The sequence below is a fragment of the Cherax quadricarinatus genome, chromosome 51 (genome assembly GCF_038502225.1).
Source record: "Cherax quadricarinatus isolate ZL_2023a chromosome 51, ASM3850222v1, whole genome shotgun sequence".
NCBI lineage: Eukaryota > Metazoa > Arthropoda > Malacostraca > Decapoda > Parastacidae > Cherax > Cherax quadricarinatus.
In genome coordinates, this window is record NC_091342.1 from 15,022,625 (window position 1) to 15,042,001 (window position 19,377).

Sequence of the window (19,377 nt, forward strand, 5' to 3'; positions counted from 1 at the left end):
CTTGTCCTATACACGAAATCACAGCTTCCCTATCTTCATCAACATTTAACAATTCCTCAAAATATTCCCTCCATCTTCCCAATACCTCTAACTCTCCATTTAATAACTCTCCTCTCCTATTTTTAACTGACAAATCCATTTGTTCTCTAGGCTTTCTTAACCTGTTAATCTCACTCCAAAACTTTTTCTTATTTTCAACAAAATTTGTTGATAACATCTCACCCACTCTCTCATTTGCTCTCTTTTTACATTGCTTCACCACTCTCTTAACCTCTCTCTTTTTCTCCATATACTCTTCCCTCCTTGCATCACTTCTACTTTGTAAAAACTTCTCATATGCTAACTTTTTCTCCCTTACTACTCTCTTTACATCATCATTCCACCAATCGCTCCTCTTCCCTCCCGCACCCACTTTCCTGTAACCACAAACTTCTGCTGAACACTCTAACACTACATTTTTAAACCTACCCCATACCTCTTCGACCCCATTGCCTATGCTCTCATTAGCCCATCTATCCTCCAATAGCTGTTTATATCTTACCCTAACTGCCTCCTCTTTTAGTTTATAAACCTTCACCTCTCTCTTCCCTGATACTTCTATTCTCCTTGTATCCCATCTACCTTTTACTCTCAGTGTAGCTACAACTAGAAAGTGATCTGATATATCTGTGGCCCCTCTATAAACATGTACATCCTGAAGTCTACTCAACAGTCTTTTATCTACCAATACATAATCCAACAAACTACTGTCATTTCGCCCTACATCATATCTTGTATACTTATTTATCCTCTTTTTCTTAAAATATGTATTACCTATAACTAAACCCCTTTCTATACAAAGTTCAATCAAAGGGCTCCCATTATCATTTACACCTGGCACCCCAAACTTACCTACCACACCCTCTCTAAAAGTTTCTCCTACTTTAGCATTCAGGTCCCCTACCACAATTACTCTCTCACTTGGTTCAAAGGCTCCTATACATTCACTTAACATCTCCCAAAATCTCTCTCTCTTCTCTGCATTCCTCTCTTCTCCAGGTGCATACACGCTTATTATGACCCACTTCTCGCATCCAACCTTTACTTTAATCCACATAATTCTTGAATTTACACATTCATATTCTCTTTTCTCCTTCCATAACTGATCATTCAACATTACTGCTACCCCTTCCTTTGCTCTAACTCTCTCAGATACTCCAGATTTAATCCCATTTATTTCCCCCCACTGAAACTCCCCTACCCCCTTCAGCTTTGTTTCGCTTAGGGCCAGGACATCCAACTTCTTTTCATTCATAACATCAGCAATCATCTGTTTCTTGTCATCCGCACTACATCCACGCACATTTAAGCATCCCAGTTTTATAAAGTTTTTCTTCTTCTCTTTTTTAGTAAATGTCTACAGGAGAAGGGGTTACTAGCCCATTGCTCCCGGCATTTTAGTCGCCTCATACGACACGCATGGCTTACGGAGGAAAGATTCTTTTCCACTTCCCCATGGACAATAGAAGAAATAAAGAAGAACAAGAGCTATTTAGAAAAAGGAGAAAAACCTAGATGAATGTATATATATATATGCATGTGCGTGTCTGTGAAGTGTGAGCAAAGTGTAAGTAGGAGTAGCAAGATATCCCTGTTATCTAGCGTGTTTATGAGACAGAAAAAGAAAACAGCAATCCTACCATCATGCAAAACAGTTACAGGTTTCTGTTTCACAGTCATCTGGCAGGACGGTAGTACTTCCCTGGGTGGTTGCTGTCTAACAACCTACTACCTATATATATATATATATATATATATATATATATATATATATATATATATATATATATATATATATATATATATATATTATATATATATATATTATATATAAAATCCCCAAAAAGAAAATACTTTCATCATTCAACACTTTCATCTCACTCACACGTAATCACTGTTTTTGCAGAGGTGCTCAGAACACAACAGGTTAGAAGCATATACGTATAAAGATACACAACATATCCCTCCAAACTGCCAATATCCCAAGATATATATATATATATATTGGGACTTGTCAGGCTTTCCAAAATTCTCAAATATAGTTCATTCTGCACCTTAGCTAGATTTTTAAATCTGCACACACTGTGATGTCTACTCTTGGACTGCAGTCTTGTTCCTGAAGAGTAGTAGTTTGGCAAGTCTGTCAGTCTTGTATAATAAACTTTTCTACTTTCAAACTATAGTTTGAAATTTTCAAAAAGCGCTTCCACTATATTTAATATTACAATTATAACAAGTTTACTGATCTAATTTTGGTTTTGCGCAACACGAGAGACCAGGATCCTTACTTAAAATGGCTACTAATAGTCAAAAAATAACTATAATCTTAAATTTGGAGATAAAAATTTGTATTAATTTTAAATATCTAATAAATAAGTCAAGGAAGTTTAAAAAGAAAGTTCGGTGTAAAGAACATCTTTAAGGCCGTAATGGATGAGAATTTTTCTAAAAATGATGTGAAGGTTTTCATATGGAGTTGATGGATCCTTCAATATATTCCCTCCTGTTCCTCTCACACCTCTTCCTCTCTTCATTTTCTTTTCTTATCTTATTTCTTCTCTTTTTCATCATTTCCCTGTCCTCATTATCTCACTTTCCTGGTGTTCCTGACATAAAGTCAAAGAGGAGACTATTCAACACAGTCCTCTCTCTCTTTATGATTCAAGTACACTCAACTAATTTTACCCTAGTCATTAAGCCTTAATACTGGCCACATCAGCACCGCTACCCTACTGTCCTTCCCCGCCACACATATACGTACACATATATATGTTACTATTGTTATGATATAATTGCAGGAGTAATATTGAGCAAAATCTAGTGAGTATATGTATGCACAAGGTGTGCATAATAACCCTTGTATGTGTGACCCCTCCAACTGTATTGTATCATTTATCTTTCCCCTCTTCCTGTAGTGTCGTAACACATGTCTCTTATGTTAATCTCTCTCTCTCTCTCGCTCGTAGTTTTCATGTTTTAATGAAAGAGTTTTTTAACGTGTTGGAGACTGGCAGCACACTGGTATATGGTATCTACAGGTTTATTGTTCAACACACCCAACATGAAGCATGTTGGTACTTAAAGCATTGCTGCCAAGTTGATAAACTTCCTTATTGAAGCAAATTATCGAATAGCTTTGGTTAAAGGTTGGACAAATACGTGGGTGGAGATGGGTGGTTTTGTATAGGCCAGTAGGCCTGCTGCAGTGTTCCTCCATTCTAATGTTTTTATGAACGCGCATCGTTTCACCTCCTGTGAGGACCACCACTTTGGGACTCAGCCATCAGGTGACCTCATAATACTTAGTTCACCTGACAGTTCAGCTGTCAGTATTGTATACTATTAATATGATAAACGCCTTAACCTACACACCAGAGCACTGCTTACTCACGATGCATTACTCTAACAGAGTAAAGATCAAACCAGCGAGTGGCACAACCAATGAGTCGTCCAAACTAGCACTTGCAGCTGTCGTTAGTGGCAGGCTGCAAGTCAAATGTAATGCGATTTTATCGCTCAAGGAGGCCTTTGTTGTCGTCTGTACAGACGACACAGAGGCTGATAAACTACTTACCACTACTGCTATTACCACTCTACGAGACCAGGGATTTCTTGTCTTGACTTCCCCAGCACTGAGGGCCAGGAGAACTGTGTTCCTCAAGCGACTCGACAACCTTATCACTGTACAGGCCACTGAAGAAATCAAGTCATCTATCGAAGCAAAGAACCCTTGGGCCAAGGTGGACTTCATTACTAAAATACCCAATGCTTCATCCATGCTGAAGGTCACCTTCAGTGACGTCAACATGGCAGCCAGAGCTCTCGCTGAGGGCCTGGCTATTCACTACTTCCACATCAACCCAGCCTTCATCGAAGCAGAGAAATTCCGACATATCTTACAGTGCTATAATTGTTACTCATACTTACACACCACAAATGATTGTCCTACCAAGGACAAGAAGTTCTGCTCCACCTGTGGCCGTGAGGGTCATGACTTCAAGAATTGCACTACTGCTTCACCACCTCCTAAATGCTTGAACTGCAAGAATGACCACCATACTCTTGCTGCCAGGTGCCCTACTGGAAGAGACATACTCAAGAAACAACAACAAGAAAATAAACCCAACCCACAAGCAACCACATATTCTGCTATCGCCAAGCTTCAAGCAGACACTACCAAGATACTACATGCCACGCAAGCTGCTCCCACCACTTCCCTGCCAGCACCTACTGCCGACTCCACCAAGATTCTTTATTGCATTATGTATGTTCATGTACAGAATGCAGCTGAGCCTGGTTCCTTCAACACCACCATCAATGAACTTTTCAAACTAAATAATATGCCTGGCCTCACATTCCCTGCATCACCACCTTCTACTGAGATCCTAAAATCTATTGCAAATATTACCAGCATCACCGCTGCTCCACCGCTGTCACAACCTCCACTAGACACAGAGATGGACCAATCAGAGACCACTGAGACGTCGGCAAACCCCACCAATGAGAGTCCACTACCTTTTGCATCCACTGCTAGAGCAACTGACCAGTCGGAAATCTTGCCTTCACCAGTTCAGCCACCAGCCAAGAAAGCAAAAACTCAAGAAACTGCGGATTCACCTCACGGTGCCACTGCCACTGACACTGCTGCACCACAACAAGTCCGATGCCTGAAGGGTGTATGCTTCTACACAACCAAGCAGTATAAGAACAGAATGCTGTCTTCAGAAATCCATCAGCACCTCCAGGACGGAACAGTCAAGTATACCTACGACCAAACTGTTACATACACCACTGCAGACATGACCAGACTACTCACTGCCAACACCCAACACCTTGTGGAAGTCGAGTACACCTCAAAGAGGAAATTCAGGATGCTTCAGAATGGGGACCTTGAAGACGGTACCCTCCTCTAGCACGACTATCCATGACCATTCACCATGAAGATAAGTTTCCCCAGCACTTTGCTGTCCGCTAAAGCTGGGGTGTGGCTCCAATCGACCCTGTAACTGCTGCCTCTGCCCGACTGTGCGTCTCTTCGGGGAAGTCGGCGCGAGATAGAAGACGACGACACCCTCCAACCGGAGGGCCAAGAAAGATGATGATCGTCACCCCCCACCCGGGGGGGGGGGCCACTGCCGGGTCACCATCTGGAGAAGACCCAGGCCGGAAGTACCGGCGATTAAACATGAATGAATGAATGAAAATGAACACCAACACACGACACTCCACACTGGAAAGCACAGCGCTAGCCAGAGCCCGAGTTTGTAGCTCACAAGATGAGGGGGGTACTTGTGCCTCCTCCCATGGGAGACTTAGGTCTCAGACACTCCCTAGACAGGGAGCCAGTGCCGGGCCACCACTTGGAAGGGCCCGGGCCGGGAGAATGCCGGCGAATCTTTAACAACAACCTACGCTGATAAGAATTTTTGACACGAACGGAAATGTGGACCCACTGAGCGCACTGGAACTAAATCAGATAATTACTGTTTAAGGATCGTTGAAATTAAGACACATGTGCAACATCTGGGTATCTTTATTGTAGACGTTTCGCCATCCAGTGGCTTTATCAATACAAATTCCAGGACATAACTTGATAAAGCCACTGGATGGCGACACGTCTACAATAAAGATACCCAGATGTTGCACATGTGTCTTAATTTCATCTTGTCGGTATTGTATACCATTTTTGCACAAGGATCGTTAAACAGCCATTTGACTGTCTTTGCAATAGTTAAATACTGTCTGTTATTAAGATAAAGGCTTGTTGTATCAGTAAAATTAGATTGAATGTAACCTAACTCAGGATGTCTCTTCAGAGATAAACCTGCTTACAGGTTCCTGCCTCACAGATACCTACCTCACAGGTACCTGTACTAGTGTCTCAGACAGTAGTTGTCTCCTTAGACTATTTCCTATCCAGACACTAGTGCTCTCCTTATTTGAGTTAACCGTGTTCTCTCTGATCTCCCTGCAGGGTTGCATGCCAGTATCATCGTGCCTCCGTCTTGGATTGTGAAGCTTCCCCGACGCGGCTCCTTCAAGTCCTCACTCAGGAAGTCTCCTAAGAAGCGCGCATCGACCAAGAGGAAGAGTCGTGATAAGGTAACTGCTACCTAACTTTTTCATTTTCTAAATCTCACCCCAGTCTTCTATTTTGATGTTTGTTTGTGTGTGTTTTGCAGTCAGGCTGCAGTATTAGGGTTGAAAACATTAGATATTACCAGGATGCCCCAGGGATATGTTTAAAAGACAATATTCGAAATAAAGTTGCTAGTGAAGGCAAAGCAATTACTCAACAAACAAAGAGAGATTATAGAGGGCAACAAGTGAGTAGCTCCCTTAAAGTTTACTATACAAATAGTAGGAGTCTAAGAAATAAGATAAATGAGCTAAGATTACTTGCAAGTGCAGGTAATATAGATATTATTGCTATAACAGAGACCTGGTTCAACTTGAAAGATAGAGAAATGCAACATACTGGGTTATAAGAACAGAAAGAAGGAATACTGCAGGAGGCCTACTGGCCCATGCGAGGCAGGTTCAAGTCTCCTACCGGCTTAAGCCAGTGCCCCAACCTAGTCAGGTCAGGTCAGGTCACATTCACCTAACGAAACAAGGCCTCTGACCTAGTAGCACAAGCTAGTCAGGTCCAGCTCACACCCACCTGCACCCACTCATGTATTTATCTAGCCTATTTTTAAAACTACACAACATTTTAGCCTCTATAACTGTACTGGGGAGTTTGTTCCACTCATCGACAACTCTATTACCAAACCACTACTTTCCTATATCCTTACTGAATCTGAATTTTTCCAGCTTAGCCACTGCTGCGAGTCCTGTCCAGGCTAGATATTTTTAGCACGCTATTTACATCCCCTTTATTTATTCCTGTCTTCCATGTATACACCTGAATCATATCCCCCCTAATTCTACGCCTTTCTAGAGAGTGCAGATTCGGGGCCTCAGTCTATCCTCATCGAGAAGGTTTCTGATACATGGGATCAACTTTGTCATCCTCCTCTGTACGTCTTCCAGTGCATTTATATCCATTCTGTAATACGGTGACCAAAACTGTGCAGCATAATCTAGATGAGGCCTAGAGTTGAAGAACAACCTGAGGACTCCTAATATTTATGCTTTTTGATATGAAGTCAAAGATTCTATTCGCTTTATTGGGAACACTTATGCACTGTTGTCTTGGTTTTAGATTACTGCTAACCAGAAATTCCCAAATCCTTTTCGCAATCAGTTGTTGTGTTGGACAAGATGTAAGATTAGAAACATCGAACTCAGAAATTTCCGCTTAGCCGACTTCATGGGTATGAGAAATTAACTGGCTGGGCTAAATTGGGATGACCTTACTATAGGTCAGGTAGGTAGGGTTGGTTACCAATATGACCTATTCCAGAGCATAGTGCTAGCTGCTCAGACGACTTTTGTCCCGAGTAGGGAAATTAGATCTAACAAAAATGATCCCAGAAGGATAAACAATAGATTAAAATATCTCATAGGTAAAACGAGAGGCATATATAGTCGCATCAGAAGAGGGGATGGTCAGTTAAGAAATCAATATATTCAATTAAAGAGAGAAATAAAAAAAAAGGAATAAAAGCAAAAAGGAATTATGAGGTTAAAGTCGCAAGGGATTCGAAGATTAACCCAAAAGGTTCTTTCAGATATACAGAAGTAAGATTAGGGACAAGATAGGCCCACTTAAGAGTAACTCAAGTCAGATCACTGATAGTGATAAGGAAATGTGTGAACTTTTCAATACCTACTTCCTCTCAGTTTTTACTCAGGAAGATACTAGCTAAATTCCAGAAATAAATTATGTAGAACAGGACGATAATAAACTATGAACGTTTAGGGTAACCAGTGACATGGTCCTCAGACAAATAGAGAAATTAAAACCTAACAAATCCCCAGGCCCTGATGAACTGTTTGCAAGGGTTTTAAAGGAATGTAAAGAGGAACTTAGCATACCTTTGGCTAATCTTTACAATATATCACTACAAACTGGCATAGTGCCAGCCAGGTGGAAAATGGCAAATGTAATACCTATTAACAGGGCAGGTGACAGGTCCTCAGCTTCGAACTATAGAAAAATAAGTCTTACCTCCATAGTTGGTAAATTTGTGGAGTCAATAATTGCCGAAGCAATTCGTAGCCATCTTGAAAGGCATAAAGTGATTAATGATTCTCAGCACGGTTTTACAAAGGGGCGTTTCTGTCTTACGAAATTACTGACTTTCTTCAGTAAGGTATTTAAGGAGGTAGATCATGGTACTGAATATGATATTGTGTGTATGGACTTCATTAAGGCTTTCGATAGAGTTCTACATCAGAGACTGTTGACAAAACTTAAGGCACGCGGAATAGGGGGAGAAATTTTTTCATGGATAGAGGCGTGGTTGACAAATAAGCAGCAGAGAGTTTGCATAAAAGGGGAGAAATCAGAATGAAGGCACGTTACAAGCGGTGTTCCACAGGGGTCAGTGTTGGGCGCCTTGTTGTTCACATCTACATAAACGACATAGATGAGGGAATAAATAGAGACATAAGCAAATTTGCTGATGACACCAAAATATGCAGTCCAATTCATTCTAATGAGAACATCAGAGCACTCCAGGATGATTTGAATAGACTGATGCAGCGGTCGAAGAAGTGGCAGATGCTGTTTAATATAGACAAATGCAAAGTTCTAAATGTTGAACAGGACAATAACCATGCCACATATAAGTTAAATAATGTAGATCTTAATATTACTGATTGCGAAAAGGATTTTGGAGTCCTGGTTAGCAGTAATCTAAAACCAAGACAACAGTGCATAAGCGTTCGCAATAAAGCTAACAGAATCCTTGACTTCATATCAAGAAGTATAAATAATAGTTGTTTTTCAACTCTATATATCTTTGGTTAATCCTCATTTAGATTAAGCTGGGCAGTTTTGTTCACCGTATTACAGAATGGATATAATAAAGGTGATGCAAATAGCGTGCTAAAAATATTTAACATAGACAGGACTCGCAGCAATGGTTTTAAATTGGAAAAATTCAGATTCAGGAAGGATATAGGAAAGCACTGGTTTCGTAATAGAGTTGTGGATGAGTGGAACAAACTCCCGAGTACCGTCATAGAAGCTAAGACGTTGTGTAGTTTTAAAAATAGGTTGGATAAATACGTGAGTGGGTGTGGGTGGGTGTGGGTTGAACTTGACTAGCTTGTGCTACTAGGTCGGATGCCGTGCTCCTCCCTTACGTGACGTGACTGACCTGACTAGGTCAAGGCATTGGCTTAAACCGGTGGGAGAATTGGGCCTGCCTCGCATAGGCCAGTAGGCCTAATGCAGTGTTCCTTCTTTCTTATGTTTTTATTGGCCTAACGACTACTCAAGGATTTTTTAGGGTGTAATCCACCCAGATAGTAACACCAGGGATGATTTAATCTCTAAGATGCATATAAAATTAGCTATTATATATAGTACATTTGAATACCAACCTCTGTATATGCATTTACACAAAATTCTCCTTACGTATACAATATGAGATATACACAGTATTCTTATATATATATATATATATATATATATATATATATATATATATATATATATATATACACACACACACACTTGAGAGAAGCGCAGTTCCTGGTGTATATACTTTGTCTAAGTGTATGAAAGACGTGAGGTTTTCAGATATTTATCCATCCCATCGTTATGGTACAGTATAGGATCGACTTGACACTCTCTTCACTAATATAATTATTAGTTTATTATCATGTGTGATTTGTCAGTGTATGCTTCTGGTGGCTGTTTTTGCGCTCTAGAATAAGCTGACTTACAGTAAGCTTACTACACGGAAACCAACTCCCAGCTGTTGTGCTGGAAGGTCTTACGTATGAACACTGACACAATTTTTCCAACTTTTAAGAAAAGTAAACAACTTTGGAAATCTCAATTCAGTGGGTAACCTCTGGGTCAGAAGTTTGTTTTTTCTTGCAAAGTATTAAATTTGAAGCTGCTGGCTTTCGTTTGTTTTTGAGCGACCTGATCTTGCGAGACTTGCCAGGATGGGGAGTCAATCCATGTACAGAGACTATACATGACAGAACAGTCTTCACGTTGATAACGTAAATCGTTCATTGAAATTTGTAAACAGAGTCACTTTTACTCTAAATTATTGACTTTTTACCGTGTACATCTTACTTTTAGTGGAAAAAATTGGGATTTTTCTAAAAAAAAAAAAAAAATGCGGGAAAAGTGACGAAATATCCAGGAAGTTTATTTGATATAAATCATTGGATAAAGCGATCCGTTAGTTCAGTGTGTACGTAAGAAACACGGAAGAAATGAAATTAAATAAAACGAAACAAAGCAGAAACGAGGAGCAGAGCTAACAGCTGCTCAGCAGTACAACTTTACTTGATGTAGTAGTAGTAATATACTTGTAGTAGTGTAATAGTGGTATTAGTAGTATAACAGTGGTAGGGTAATGGTAGTTTAGTGGTAGTAGTATACAAGTGTAGGAGGAGTAATAGTTTTGATAGTGTCCCAGCTTCTGCTGTTGATATATTGACAATATAAACAGTGATTAAGATGACACTATCTGGCTTACCCTCCCCCCTCCCTCCCTCTCTACTCTCAACCCTCCCCCCCTCCCTCTCTACTCTCAACCCTCCCTCTCTCCCTTCTACTCTCAACCCTCTCTCTCTCTCCCCTCTACTCTCAACCCTCTCTCTCTTCCCTCTACTCTCAACCCTCTCTCTCTTCCCTCTACTCTCAACCCTCTCTTCCCTCTACTCTCAACCCTCCCTCTCTCCCCTCTACTCTCAACCCTCCCTTTCTCCTCTCTACTCTCAACCCTCCGTCCCTCTCTACTCTCAACCCTCTCTCTCCCCTCTACTCTCAACCCTCCATCTCTCCCCTCTACTCTCAACCCTCCCTCTCTCCCCTCTACTCTCAACCCTCCCTCTCTCCCCTCTACTCTCAACCCTCCCTCTCTCCCCTCTACTCTCAACCCTCCCTCTCTCCCCTCTACTCTCAACCCTCTCTCTCTCTCTTCCCTCTACTCTCAACCCTCTCTTCCCTCTACTCTCAACCCTCCCTCTCTCCTTTCTACTCTCTACCCTCCAATCTGTCCTGCAATTGGAGAAACCCTCTCCTTCCTTGAATCAACTCTTATGATCTATCATTACCCATGCGCTGCATGACTTACGGGTTTAGTGCTTCTCCATGATAATCCCATTCTTAACTCTTCTCTAACTCTAACATCATGTCCTTCCATCTACTGTTCTCCTTTCCTCCCCTTCCATCCTCTTTCCTTAAGATTATCCCTTATCTACCCATATCACCTCTCCCTATATCCATTTACATCACTTTCACTCTCTTCCAATTCATTCGTCTCTCCTCCTCTTCTCTCACTTCCTCTAATCATTCTCCTTTCTTTTCCATATATCAGTTCATCTCTCATTTCACGGTCTGCTCTTCTCCCTTCACTCTCCTCCTCAGTCCTTTTCTCTTCCCTCCTCTCCTCTCTTCCCTCTCCTCCTCTCCCCTCCCCTCTTCTCATACCTCCCACTCCTATACACCAACTGAGGTGGCAAGTTTGTTGGAGAGAAGAGCGAGTAATAATAATAATAATAATAATAATAATAATAATAATACTAGTATAGTAGCAACAACACTGAGGTGTTACACATCTGCCAGAAATATTCAGAGACATGTTAGTGGTTTTATTTGTGCGTAACAATATTTTATTACATGTAAATCACACATTATATACTATGAGAAGAAATACAAAAAATTGATTTAGATTTTATTTTGATCGAACACTGATATCAGTGTAGTGAATGTTGTACATTCCAGCCTGTGTCTGCTACTTGCGGCCCAGTCTGACCAGTCAGGCTGTTGTTGTTAGTCTCTGACCACTCAGGCTGTTGTTGATAGTCTCTGACCACTCAGGCTGTTGTTGATAGTCTCTGACCACTCAGGCTGTTGCTGATAGTCTCTGACCACTCAGGCTGTTGCTGATAGTCTCTGACAACTCAGGCTATTGCTGATAATTTCAACAATCCGACACCTTATTAAGACATTCCGATACTCTGGTAGGATCACTGGACTTTACTATACCTACCTCCCTCTCCCTTCATCCATCCCCTTACCTTCTCCTTCCATCCCTTTTCCCTACCTTTTTCCTGCCTCTTCTCACCCAGTCTTCTTCCTCCTTGCATCCAGTCTCTCCTTACCCTCCTCTTTCCATGCCTACCTTCCTTCTGCCTTTCCTCTCTGCCTCCATCTCTCCTTGCCTCCGTCGCCTCTACCTTCCTTCCCGCCTTCCTTCCATACCTCCTTCCCTCCCTTCCCACCTCTCCTTACCATATTCTGTTGCATTCTCACCTTCACAGTTTTAAAGTGCAATTAACTTTCTATACAGACGCACGAGAAGTTTTAAGTGAACAAGTAACCTGTTATTGGTACAAATGTTGTTCAATTGTTACGTCTATATATTTTAGCATTACCTCTTTTCTTCAATTATTTCTAGTTCATTTTTTCTTTCTCTTTGCATCTTATTAGTTTCCTAAACTTAAGGTCTAACGAAAGTCTAGTTTTATTCCACTATTTTTCAGCTAATTTGTCAGTGTCAGATATTGAGTGTGTGTGTGTGTGTGTGTGTGTGTGTGTGAGCAACTGTTTGTAATTACAGGATCAAAGCTGTTACTTGTGTCCCGTCTTCATTGTTCAGTTTGTCAGGAAATTGTTTCATGTTGTGTGTGGTGGTATCACTTAGTATGGTCTCCTGGAAGTTATATTCGTGTTGTGTATGGTTGTAACACCTACTTCTGTCTACTGGGTGTTATATATTCGTGTTGTGTATGGTTGTAGCACCTATTACTGTCTCCTGGGTGTTATATATTCGTGTTGTGTATGGCTGTGGCACCTACTTCTGTCTCCTGGGTGTTATATATTCGTGTTGTGTATGGTTGTAGCACCTACTTCTGTCTCCTGGGTGTTATATATTCGTGTTGTGTATGGCTGTGGCACCTACTTCTGTCTCCTGGGTGTTATATATTCGTGTTGTGTATAGTTGTAGCACCTATTACTGTCTCCTGGGTGTTATTCAGCAATTGACATTATTCCTTAAACAACGTTTTTTAAATCGGGTAATGCTGAACAATAACATATCAGAGAGATGCTGAAACATAACAGATCAAGATATGCTGAACAGTAACAAATCATACGAGAAAAATAAATTGCCATTATGTGTCTACAATAATCTAGATACCAGATTGTTTACCTGATAAGAGTAATATAATGAAAAGTATGAAACTATTTGGGAACTAGCAAATGTCGTTGTAGCACTGAAGGTGACAGAATCTGTCTCCTCAGTGTCCCTCAAAAACCACGAAACGGGTGGGGATTGAACTCATGGTGAGTGAGTTCTAGGTCTCACAGTACAGTCCTTCTCAAAAGCTTGAAGATGGTTTGTGTGTAAATAGTAGACCATTATGACCCATATGGGTTTAACCCTTCACTTAAATACTACGATATAAATACGAATATGCTTCAAGTATTTATTTATTTTAATTATATATCACAATATGCAAAAATCACTGTAAATAAAACAGTGAACATCCAAGCTCTTTATGATTTCTCAAATTATCAACGACATATGTTTCATATGTTGCAGTTTTTCAGCTGTAGTGTAGGCACGCCTCTGGCAAGACAGTAATGAAGTGAATGATTATCAAAGTTTTTCTTCTTTTTCGGGTCACCCTACCTCGGTGGGAAACGGCTGATGTGTTAATAAAAAAAACAATAATGACCTTGAAAATGCGAGAAATCACGATGCTTAATGTAAAAAATAATTTTGTACCAAAAGAACTTTAGAAAACTTAACTAACCTTATTATAACAAGGGCAGTTTAATTTAGTTTAATCCAACTAAATACATTTTTAGGTAAGTTTACAATAATTTAATAAACACAAGGAAATATATTTTTTCGTTAGGTTCACAATGATATTTGCGAAATTATGACATACGCAAATTTTCGCTTGCCTTATTCGGCAAGAAGAGCGTTGCTATTTAAGCCAAAATAGCAAGTTTTACCTATTCGACATGACATATCGTGTATATATATATATATATATATATATATATATATATATTATATATATATATATATATATATATATATATATATATATATATATATATATATATATATATATATATAATACACACGATATGTCATGTCGAATAGGTAAAACTTGCTATTTTGGCTTAAATAGCAACGCCTATTTAATATATATAATATATATATATATATATATATATATATGTCATATATATATATATATATATATATATATATATATATATATATATATATATATATATATATATATATATATATATATATAATACACGACAGTATCCGGAATGCCTGAAACAAGTTGCTGTATTATGGAGATTTACGGATTTAGCGCTTCATGCAACACAACACCCGGATTGTTGATCAGAATAAAGTCTCATGGTGTAGGAGACTCTTGAGTCCTGTGCCAACCACAGACTCGCAGGTGAACACTGAACAGCGACCAAGAGAGTACCCGGGGGGAAGAAGACCTCCTTCAACACATTTTTTTAAATATACACAGTTAGCGAGAAGCATAAGTAGCATTTACAAATGCAAGCAAATTTTACTAAAAGAAACATGAAACAAAAAAAAAAAACATTCGTAGCCACAGTGGCAGTGTTGAGGGAGGTGTTGAGAGAGGTCTGGAGATGTCAGTGCAGTGTTTGTTAAGAGAGGTCTGGAGATGTCAGTGCAGTGTTGAGAGAGGTCTGGAGATGTCAGTGCAGTGTTGAGAGAGGTCTGGAGATGTCAGTGCAGTGTTGAGAGAGGTCTGGAGATGTCAATGCAGTGTTGAGAGAGGTCTGGAGAGGTCGGTGCAGTGTTGAGAGAGGTCTAGAGAGGTCGGTGCAGTGTTGAGAGGTCTGGAGAGGTCGGTGCAGTGTTGAGAGAGGTCTGGAGAGGTCGGTGCAGTGTTGAGAGAGGTCTGGAGAGGTCGGTGCAGTGTTGAGAGAGGTCTGGAGAGGTCGGTGCAGTGTTGAGAGAGGTCTGGAGAGGTCGATGCAGTGTTGAGAGAGGTCTGGAGAGGTCGGTGCAGTGTTGAGAGAGGTCTGGAGAGGTCGGTGCAGCGTTGAGAGAGGTCTGGAGAGGTCGGTGCAGTGTTGAGAGAGGTCTGGAGAGGTCGGTGCAGTGTTGAGAGAGGTCTGGAGAGGTCGGTGCAGTGTTGAGAGAGGTCTGGAGAGGTCGGTGCAGTGTTGAGAGAGGTCTGGAGAGGTCGGTGCAGTGTTGAGAGAGGTCTGGAGAGGTCGGTGCAGTGTTGAGAGAGGTCTGGAGAGGTCGGTGCAGTGTTGAGAGAGGTCTGGAGAGGTCGGTGCAGTGTTGAGAGAGGTCTAGAGAGGTCGGTGCAATGTCACATAGGTGCAAAATAAGTTTAAGTATATACGCACTAGTGAAATGTATTTTGATTTTAAAAATGACAAATATGAATATAATTTTTTTAACCTTGCTAAGAGAGACAGGAAATAATGGTCACTGAGACATTAGCAATGATCTGAATTGTAGATTAGTAAAACAATGTCTATCTGCTAGCAAGATTACTTGCATGTTGCTGGAGTATTTAGACATTTCGTCTACAAAATGCCAGAAATAATAATGTCACTTTAAACACACTTGTCAATCTTTACCTTGTAAATGCTGTTCGAGTGTCTGGATTACATCAAAGATAAACAAACTGGAGACGGGGCAGAGAAGAGCAACAAAAATCATATTTTTATTAAGAACAAATTCTATGAAGACGAATTTAAAACATTCAATTTGTTCTCCCTTGGAAAAAAACTAACACTGAGATGGCATTCAAACCTTTTAAATACTAAACAAATTTGAGACCCTCAAACAAGATATGTTTGATGTGTAAACATGAAACAATGGCATTAAACTTAGAGGCAAAAAGCGAATTAATGTGGAGAATGTTTTCTTTGCAAAGTTAATTAGTGTTAAAAGTGACTGCTCTCCAAAGTTCGAGCAGAAAAAAGTCATTTTAAGAATTTGTTGAATAAACACTTAAGATATCGGGATCAACTTCCAGTCTATAAATGCAGACTTTTATTACTAGGATGGCTGTGACCCCTGGCACATGGTAGTGCTAGGAGAACACTTAGCACTTCATGAAGCACTAAACCCATGTGGGTTACCCGTTTTACTTATGCCACACACACACACACACACACACACACACACACACACACACACACACACACAACATACACACACACAACATACACACACACACACACACACACACACACACACACAACATACACACACACACACAACATACACACACACACACACACACACACACACACACACACACACACACACACCACACACACACACACACACACGCACACACACACGCACACACACACACACACACACACACACACACACACACACACACACACACACAAACACACACGCACACGTACTCTCACACTCTTTCACTCTCTACCAGATTAGGGTCGGACGTTTATTTTGAGATAGTTTCATGAATATATCGAGAAATATACTGTGAAATACTGCGATAGAAAACCTGGTGTACTTCACCCATCAGCCTAAAGCGGGCAACCCATGTCAGTTCACAATGTATGCATTGGATGTATTCATAAGATTGCATTACTGTATGTATTGGTTTATACAAGTGCTTCAATGTATGTATTAGATATGCTTATACATGGGCATTAATGTTTACGGCATATAAATTTATTCATGCATGTTCGTTAGTTTTATTTGACGTTAATAATATTTGCCTTGAGTAGGAAATGTGCCTCTGATTTTTTTTCTTTATTATCGACCTTTTTAATATAGTAATGTAACTGTTCAACCAAGAAACTAGGGTGACTCCGATACTCTTCTCTAATTGGTTGACATAAGTATAGACATGTAGCAAGACATATTAATAATTCTTTGTTTTTCCTTTCCCTCTACTACTAGGAGGACGAGGATGAAGAGGTAACGCAGTAGTTTGATCAGTTTTGAAGCCCCTCGTTAATATACCTTGTATGTGTTACTGATGGTTTGTAATCGCCTAGCAGGTCCTCCTGGGTACCTGGCGCCTGCTGGGTGGTAGAAGTCTTTCCTGCTGTGGTTGGTAGTGCTTGGTCCGTGCTACTAGAGTTGCTAAACTAGTTGATTAGTGTTGTCTTTTGTTGAAGCTGCTAGTAAAACCTGGACTTGAACCCAGCGATAGTGTTGCCTGTTGTTCATTAGCCAATGGTAGTGTTGACTATTGTGGTTGATAGTCTCGTGGTAGAGTTGACTGGTATGGTTGGTAACCCCCGTGGTAGTGTTGACTATTGTGGTTGATAGTCTCGTGGTAGAGTTGACTGGTATGGTTGATAGCCCCCGTGGTAGTGTTGACTATTGTGGTTGATAGTCTCGTGATAGAATTGACTGTTATGGTTGATAACCCCCGTGGCAGTGTTGACTATTGTGGTTGATAGTCTCGTGATAAAGTTGACTGTTATGGTTGATAGCCCCCGTGGTAGTGTTGATTGTAGTCCTTGATAGCCCCGTGGTAGAGTTGACTGTTATATGGTTGGTAGCCCCCGTGGTAGTGTTGACTGTTATGGTTGATAGTCTCGTGGTAGAGTTGACTTATGGTTGATAGCCCCGTGGTAGAGTTGGCTGTTGTGGTTGATAGCCCCTGTGGTAGTGTTGACTGTTGTGGTTGATAGCCCCGTGGTAGTGTTGACTGTTGGGGTTGATAGCTTCCGTGGTATTGTGTTGACTGTTGTGGTTGATAGCCTGTGGTAGAGTTGATTATTGTGGTTGATAGCCCCGTGGTAGTGTTACTGTTGTGGTCGATAGCCCCGAGGTAGTGTTACTGTTGTGGTTGATAACCCCGTGGTAGTGTTGATTGTTGTGGATGATAGCCCCGTGGTAGTGTTGATTGTTACGGTTGATAGCCCCGTGGTAGTGTTGACTATTGTGGTTGATAGCCCCATGGTAGTGTTACTGTTGTGGTTGATAGCCCCGTGGTAGTGTTGACTGTTGTGGTTGGTAGCCCTGTGGTAGTGTTGACTGTTGTGGTTGATAGCCCCATGGTAGTGTTGACTGTTGTGGTTGATAGCCCCGTGGTAGAGTTAACTGTTGTGGTTGATGGCCCCAGGGTAGTACTCGTCTAGTTGTGGTTGCAGGGGTCGAGTCCTAGCTCCTGGCCCCGCTTCTTCATTGATCGATACTAGGTCCTCTCCCTGCTCCATGAGCTTTATCAAGCCTCGTCTTAAAACATGTCTGGTTCCTGCCTCCACTACGTCACTTTAGTGTTGACTTGTGGTTGATAGCAACGTGGTAGTTGATTATTATGGTTTATAATAAGCTTCATTGTAGAGTTGACTGTTGTGGTTGATAGACCCGTCGTAAAGCTCACTGTTGAGGTTGATAGCCCTGTGGTAATGTTACCTTATGGTTTACAGCCCCGTGGCAATGTTAACTTACGTTTGATAGCCTCGTGGTAATTTTAACTGTTATGGCTGATAACCCCGTGGTAGTGTTGACTATTATGGTTGATACCTCTGTGGTAGTGTTGATTGTTGTGGTTGATAGCCCAGTGGTAGTGTTGACTTTTGGTTGATAACCCTGTAGTAGACTTGACTGTTGTGATTGATAGCCCAGTGGTATTGTTGACTGTTGTGGTTGATAGCCCTGTGGTAGTGTTGACTGCTGTGGCTGATAACCCAGTGGTAGTGTTACTGTTGTGATTGATAGCCCCGTGGTAGAGTTTACCTGTGGTTGATAACCTAGTGGTAGTGTTGACTTGTGGTTCATAGACCAGTGGTAGTCTTGACTGTTGTGGTTGATAGCCACATGGTAGTGTTGACTGTTGTGGCTGATAGCCTCGTGGTAGAGTTAACTGTTGTGGTTGATAGCCCCGTGGTAGTGTTGACTGTTGTGGCTGTGATTGATAGCCCTGTGGTAGTTTTGACTGTTGTTGATAGCCCCGTGGTAGAGTTGACTGTTGTGGCTGATAGCCCCGTGGTAGTGTTGACTGTTGTGGTTCATAACCCCGTGGTAACATTGACTGTTATAATTGACTGCTGATTAAGCTAGTTTTTGACTTCACAAGTATGTTTACAAGTGTTATTTTATTTATCTGACTAATAGTTTTAAAGGGAGTTAGTGCCGTCACAGGTCATAGTACAGAGAACCGGTGGGCAGGGTGTTGTGAAGACGAGAACCAGTTGGCAGGGTGTTGTGAAGACGAGAA

General features: G+C 40.9%; 1 protein-coding gene across 9 annotated transcripts in view; it reads left to right on the plus strand.

Annotated features, from left to right (window-relative positions):
- Positions 1-19,377, plus strand: part of LOC128694639 (retinal degeneration A) — a 350,420-nt gene that overhangs the window by 257,978 nt on the left and 73,065 nt on the right. For 8 of the 9 annotated variants that reach the window (XR_011393410.1, XM_070095883.1, XM_053784803.2 and 5 more), the window contains exons 5-6: positions 6,014-6,141; positions 17,103-17,120. Coding sequence is in view for 8 of the 9 variants with exons in the window: in XM_070095883.1 (XP_069951984.1) it covers positions 6,014-6,141; positions 17,103-17,120 (146 nt within the window). In the remaining variant the exon portion in view is untranslated. The remainder of the gene's footprint in view (positions 1-6,013; positions 6,142-17,102; positions 17,121-19,377) is intronic. The other variant, XM_070095881.1, reaches the window with a different exon arrangement.